This window comes from Rhizopus delemar, genomic scaffold (genome assembly GCF_000149305.1).
Source record: "Rhizopus delemar RA 99-880 supercont3.12 genomic scaffold, whole genome shotgun sequence".
Taxonomy (NCBI): Eukaryota; Fungi; Mucoromycota; class Mucoromycetes; order Mucorales; family Rhizopodaceae; genus Rhizopus; species Rhizopus delemar.
Window position 1 is genome coordinate 1,234,273 of NW_027137838.1, and position 7,458 is coordinate 1,241,730.

The window sequence follows — 7,458 nt, forward strand, 5'->3', positions numbered from 1 at the left end:
CCTTCTCACTCTCCAGACTTAAATCCTATTGAGAATCTTTGGTCAATCCTGAAACGACGCTTATTGCAGTATGAAAAGCAGCCGGACGGTATGCTTGAGTTATGGTCAAGAGTAGAGAACGTTTGGGAGTCAATTACTCAGAATGAGTGCCAAAAACTCATAGAAAGTATGCCTAAACGTATTAAAGCAGTTTACAGTAAGGGACAAAATCAGTCCGTTTTTTGGTTTTTTCGCAATGCCACGCCGGGAATTATACTTAGAGCTCCGCTTTACTGACAAAAAATTTACCTCTTTTTTCAACGAATCTGACAATACCTGTCGGGATTGGTATTTTTTAGTTTCCGACATGTTATAAGAAGATATATTGAAAATGACGGATTTTTATTTCTTTGAATTTTAATTAGTACTTGGTATCACGGCCCTTACGCTGGATTACGTCCCGAACTCGACGGGGCATGGAGTGAATAAGGTTTCTACAGTTCTCTGGAGTTGCTAGGTCATACCAAAGCTTCGAAACCCGGTCAAAAAATGCTTGATCAGCCTCAATCACGGAAGGGGGTGGTCTTGTCATCTGTTCCCTCTTTTTAAGCATGGCCCATGCATTTTCAATTGGGTTAAGGTCAGGAGAGTATGCTGGCCAGCTCAGTAGCTTAACCTTGTTCTTTTGGAACCATTTTGAAGGAGCTGAAGCACAATGGATGCTTGCATTATCTTGTTAAAAGATCATGTCACTACTTTGCAGGCCATAGTACTTCAATGTTTCCTTGTATTCCTCCTCAAGTACTGATGTGTATAGCTCACCATTTACATTGCTTCGTAGCCAGGACATGTAGCCCCCTCCATGTATAGTTATGCAACTCCAAAGCGTAATCCCGCCTCCTCCATAAGCATGTTTCTTCTTGTAGTGATGGTCTCGATAAGGTTCATTATCCTCTTTCCAAGCGTATTCTAGACCATTAGACCCTCTTTTTTGGATCTTTGTCTCATCAGAAAAGACAACGCGTTCCCAATCAGTCTCGGACCAGTCTTTATGAGCCTTTGCCCAATCATATCGTGCCTTTTGCCTGTCATTATTAAATGGAAGTGCCGTCTTCTTTTTAGCCGATTTTAGACCTTTGCGTTTGAAAGTACGAGTAATTGTTTTTGGATTGACTGATCGATCTGGTTTTTTAATGCCAAAGGAGGCATCAGCTGCGCTTTTAGATAAGCCTAGTCTTATATCTCTAGCTGCTTTGGTTTCCTCCCTAGGTGTGAGTAAACGATGTCTACCCGCGCTATTTTTTGACTGCATCTTGGTTTTCCTTGAAATTCTTCGAATCATGGACTTTCCACAGCCTACTTTCTTTTGAATTATATTCCATGGAATGGAGTGGTTCAACATGTTTTCAATTTGGGCATGTTTGTCGGCATTCTTTGCTGTCATGGCATGTTTGGCTAATCTGAGATGAGGTAAATGGGGAAAAAGAAAAAATGTAAAAAAATTAAATGAGCTAAAATATGAGAACGCGTAAGCGTTCACTGACGTCATAAGACATAGCAAACTAAATTTCAAGTCAATCCAGAGACTGTTTCTGGAGATACGGGACCTAATGCAAAATCGGGCGTTAGCAGCAGTCACGGAAAATCACTTTTTCCGCAATAACTACAGAAGAAATGCAGCTATAAGCAATTAGGTTACACCAATATTTTCGTCCAGTTTATGTCCAAATTTAGTGTCAGTAAAGCGGAGCTCTAAAATTAATTCTCGGAGAGGCATTGCGAAAAAACCAAAAAACGGACTGATTTTGTCCCTTACTGTAGAGTCACTATTTTGAACTCCTTGATCCTGCCTCGTCTCTGGCATGTCCTACGGGTTCCATCTGTGCCCCAATCCTTTTTGAAACGCATACAATCCGCTGCTTCTTCTTTTGTGAACTTTAGGCAATTTCCAAAAATTGGTTTTACTTCTCTGTGTACACCGCGCCGCCTTGGTGGTCTCAGTGTACTTGATCCTGCTATTCAACAAGATGTACTCCAGCTTCGCTGGCTCCTGCCGCTTTTGGCGCTTTCCCTACAGCCACAATCTAGTACTTTTTGGACTGAATCAGATATCGGCTATTCTTTTGTACTTCCTCGTCTGATTGACTTTTTTCTCTATCACTGTCTGTTGTAGAACAGAGTCTGATCTAACGGACATTGAATAATCACAACTAAAAGAAGTATATTAAAATTGATAAAAGATAATAATTTAAATCTTTATTAAATAAAATATATTCTTCTTCTTTCTATATAAAACTATCACTATTAGATTCATTCTATAAAGTAAACATGAACACTAAATAAGTCATGATCTTTACTATTCATCATTTCTGTAAATGAATAATAATGGATCAGGTACCTAGTCAACTTTGATCTGACTGGAGGCATTTCATATAAATATATCTTTCCTCTCAATGAAGACGGGACAGTTATCCCAGATCAGTTAAAGAACAACAAGATCTATAAAAACAACGAATTAAAAATTTTCATAATCGATTCAGTGATCATTCTTCAATCAAACATGTCAATGATTGGATCTACGCTCATAACTACTCATTTACCCGCCAACTGATAGAAGAATATAAATAGTAGACTTTGTAATGTTTTCTTTTTAACAATTAAGATTGTCTTAAATAAAGTTCAGTCTCAAAAAGTATTCTTTTGGTTTATCTTTGTTATTTCTTTTACTTTACCAGAACATAACACTGTCTTCCAAACCATGGCTCTACTTCGCCTGACTATGACTATCGCATACCACTATTGTTTGCTCACCTCCGTCCTAAAGCCCTTCGCCACATTGATAGCTCGTTTCGACTACTTTTCTTCGCCATGGATATGCTTCCTCGTTCTTTTGAAGACGTTGTGATTAATAGTCGCACGGATATGTGTCTCCCTCTCTCCGATGCGTCTCTTCCTTCCAACAACACTCCTCTGTCTAAAACTACTGCTATCCTGCCTGCTTCTACTGCGTACATCATTGATGCCACTCATGGCGGAACGCGATCTAGACTCTCTACAGAGATATCTTTATTCCCTCGACTTTCTCGACGATTCTTGAAACTGGTGCAACTTGGCCAAGTTCTGTTGAAACCTTTCTTTCTAAGGACTTTTACCCGACAAACTTCGGCTGGATCTGACCAAATTGATGCATCTCTCTTTCTTGAGGCTATGTCTTTGATTATTTGCCCTGCTGTTCCCAAGGTCACGTCGAAACCGTATCGTCAACTACACTACCTCAAAAAATTGTTCATTTTGAACCGCCTTTTACACATTTCGTACTGAATCTGCTTCGCATAATCCCCAGTCAGCGCTCAGCACAAACCATTATGAAACACTGCTTCTCAGCTATTTACTACACTGTAAGCATATCACGTGCTATGCGTAAATGCTGGAAAATATCCAATCAAAAATCAAAATCAAAATGAACAATTTTTTGGGTTTTTTTGAATATGAACTAAATTTACGCCTATGTTCCCAAATAACATAGGACTAACTCGTGACTGCTATCATAATTTTTGCCCGTGACTACTTCTGCTATTCCAAGGCAGCCCTGGTCGATTTTGGTTTTTTTTGCTTTCCCATTGTAATCTCTCATTGCTCCATCTCGACATTTCAAGTAATGGTAAATTGCGAAATTTCAGAAACCCAACGAAATGCAATTATTTCTGCTTTAAGAAGAGGAAAGTCGTACGATGCTATCAGCAACGAGTTACATGTTTCTAAAGGGTCTATTTCGAACATTGCGAAAGAAGTAGACCATCACTCCGTATTGCAAGCAGGTCAACCCAAGAAACTTAACATATACGACGCGCGCCTTGTATTGCGCAGGTTCAATGCTGGTGTGTACAAGACCGGAGAGCACGCTGCCAGAGACTTAAGTGGCTTAGGTTCGGATATTTGCAGCCAGACCGTGCGAAACCTTCTTAAAAGCTCCAAATTTCAATTTCGACGAAAACCAACAGCTCTTCCTTTAACGTATTCTTCCCAAAAGGCGCTCCTTCAGTTTGCCAAGAAGCATATAGGTTGGACAGAGGAAGCCTGGAAAGGAGTAGTCTTTAGCGACGAAACAAAAATCAATCGCTTGGGTTCAGATGGTAAACAATGGACTTGAGTACAAGAAGGAAGGCCTCTGCAGGATCACAACGCCAACCAAACTTATGAGCATGGAGGCGGTAGTATACTACTTTGGAGCTGTTTAACAGCAAACGGAATTGGATATATCACTCAAGTGCTCGGAGGTTTAGATTCAGAGCTGTATTGCAAGATTATGACGGAGGATATGCTCTCTTCATTAGAAGAATACGATATGTCAAAGGATGACATTATATTTCAACATGATAACAATCCAAAGCATACATCTAGACTAACACAAAAATGGTTCGTAGATAACAAGGTGCAGCTACTGGATTGGACAGCATATTCACCCGACTTAAATCCTATAGAGAATTTATGGAATTACTTAAAAGTCCGGCTGTATGCTTATGAAACTGCACTCTTAAGTATGAAAGAACTATTTGAACGGGTTGCAGATATTTGGTACAATGAAATTACAAAGGAATACTGCGAGCAGTTAGTATGCAGCATGCCGCAAAGACTACAACTTGTTTTAAAAGAAAAGGGCGGTGAGATTAATTATTAGCTAATAAAATAAAAAATGTCGACAAAAACCCAAAAAATTGTTCATTTTGATTTTGATTTTTGATTGGATATTTTCCAGCATTTACGCATAGCACGTGATATGCTTACAGTGTAGTAAATAGCTGAGAAGCAGTGTTTCATAATGGTTTGTGCTGAGCGCTGACTGGGGATTATGCGAAGCAGATTCAGTACGAAATGTGTAAAAGGCGGTTCAAAATGAACAATTTTTTGAGGTAGTGTATGCCTAAGCACAAAAAAACTCACAACTACATACCCTTCTCTGCCGGTTAAATCCTGGAAACAATTTTGGTCTTTTGAAATCTCCCACAAAAGTCGCAACGTGTGGTTCCGTTTATTACATAAAAAACTACCGTGCTTGTCTATTCTACATTCGTTTATACCAATCAAGTTTGTCACCTCTATTTGTTCCATTTGTTGTACCGCTGTGGACGATCTATCGCACTTCATGTTTCTCTGTCCTCCAAAACTTCTAGTATGGCAAACCCTATGGTCCGATTATATTGATTTGAATTTCTCCAAGCAAACTCTTCAAGACGCGCTCCTTTTACTGCGCCTACCGTCTACCAAAAAATATGTAACTATTTCCTCTGCCTCTATTTTTGGTGCTACTATCCTGGCTATTTGGCGTAGCCACTGGTCCTCTGTGTTCGATGCTTGTCCATTCCGCTCTTCCTTGATCATTTAGGCTGCTAGAAAGCTGATACAATTATGTCTTCAAGAAGAGTTGCTACTCACAGGCATATCACCCCTTCCTCTTCCACATTTCTCTGAATAATCTTCTTCATTCCTGTTGTGCTCCAAAGATAATCATTGTATAGCAATCAAGCATTATTAACGATTGATAGTGTGAGTATATGGAAATGTAGTTTTATTAATATGTATGTATATCTACCAAAATAGACTGGTGAATGAGGAGCAAGTGCTCATATTAAATTATATAAAGATCTGCATAATAGAATATAACATTTAGCCATCTGCATAAGGCTGTGGGCATTTCGCCATCCGCATAGTACATATATTAATATCTACACTGTGAAAAGTATATAAACTCTGGACATATATTATTAAATAAAATCATATATAATTTTGGGTCCTATTGAAATCTCCATTCTTATTTTTGTGAACAAAACAATTCCGAACCGTTAAACTGTCAGGAAACCACAAACATGGTTAAAAACAAAAAAAAAAAAGGAAAACCTCCACTCAAAACAAAACAAAACTATACCCTAACATAAAATTTAAAAAACCCAAAAACATTAAATGACTTTATTCTGAAGTCTCCAATAAACAGTCGAGCTTTCTTTTGCTCCTTATAAAAAAAAAAAAAAAAAAAAAAAAAAAAAACTTATGTATCCTTAACACATGGTAAACTCAGTCCTGAATCTCCCCCTCTTGGTACCAAGTTGGTAGCATGGACATGTAACAATTGGTCTAGTATTTGAAGATACACTTTCTTTTTCCTTTCCCCTTCTTTTACCTTTTTTCCCTTTTGACTAGCAAAAGGCTTTTATTTTCTTTTATACTTCCCTTTGACCTGACCCAGGCAATACAATATCCATATTACTATGTGCTCACGTAAATTATTTAGAAATAATAATGGTAAAAAAAAATTTTAATCGTAAATAAAAATATAACTTTTTTAAGTCTTGTCAAATTTTATAGTCTTTTTATTCTTACGAGATAATACAAATAGATTAAGTTATTTTTGAAAGGTTTTCAAATGAGAGGATACTGATAGTTTCATCTATCCTTTGTAAGCTGGAAAATTCTTTACTCTATGAAAGTTTGCTAAAAGTATAGAGGCCGATAATAATAATAATGATAATGATAAACTATAAGTACACAATACCGATCAAAAAGTAATTTTTATTTGTCTGATGTTTTATTTTTCAATTTGGCTTTTTCATTATCGATAAATGCAACAATGTTTTGTGTGCCCTCATTATAAAATTATGGAATTATATTGGTACTTTATCCACATGATTCCCTTCAACCGTATAAACTTGCTCAAATTGAAGGACATTTAACTTTTCAAATAAGTTTTTAAACATATGAGCGGTTGGATTACTCAGAGAATCATTAAAGTCTTGTTTTTATAATAAATTCTTTGACTAATGAGCAATAAATTGATTGTTATATCATAATGGAAAATATTTCGCAATCTTCAGTGTTTGTCAAGTTTATACAGGATGACAAAACAGGCTTTTTGATACAACCATTACCTAAAGCCTTCATTTATATGTTCATCCCACAACTCAGCCTTGAAGGATAATGGTTTTCTTGATCTTCATCTTGGGTACTCTTGTAATCATCTTGGACGTTTTTATGATCTTTACTTTCTTCAATACATTTTTTCCATTTCCTGTCTTTGGACAATCGATTCAATAATTTCAGATATTTTATTGAGACCTGCAATTCTAAAACTGTAGTCAATTTCTTTTTCTAAACGAAGAAATCATCGTTAAGAGCTCATTAAACAAATACAACACGTTATCAATACTTTGATTTTTGCAACACTGAATATTTATGTGAATTTTTGGCTAGCTTTGAGAGGACTAAGGTAAAGATAAGTAATGAGAAAATAATAACTGTGTAAATCAAACAATTACTTTTTACTTAATGCTAGCCTGATTTTTCTACTTAAATGATATCATTATAACACTTCATCCATTGTTTTTGTAAGGATAAAGGGATTGTGCATTCATCAGTAATGACAATTTTTTAGTGGTGTTTGTTTTTTTCAATGCAAAAATATTGAATGTTAGCTTATTGGCTATTATA

At 36.7% G+C, this 7,458-nt stretch overlaps 2 protein-coding genes across 2 annotated transcripts; one reads left to right on the top strand and one right to left on the bottom strand.

Annotated features, from left to right (window-relative positions):
* Positions 1–715: 715 nt before the first annotated feature.
* Positions 716–1,423, bottom strand: RO3G_13755 (uncharacterized protein; the record flags this gene model as incomplete). The annotated part of the gene is made up of 1 exon (XM_067668339.1): positions 716–1,423. The coding sequence occupies one exon, from the start codon at positions 1,421–1,423 to the stop codon at positions 716–718; it is 708 nt and encodes a 235-aa protein (XP_067524440.1).
* A 2,214-nt stretch (positions 1,424–3,637) lies between these two features.
* Positions 3,638–4,129, top strand: RO3G_13756 (uncharacterized protein; the record flags this gene model as incomplete). Its single annotated transcript, XM_067668340.1, has 1 exon — positions 3,638–4,129. The coding sequence occupies one exon, from the start codon at positions 3,638–3,640 to the stop codon at positions 4,127–4,129; it is 492 nt and encodes a 163-aa protein (XP_067524441.1).
* Positions 4,130–7,458: the final 3,329 nt, after the last annotated feature.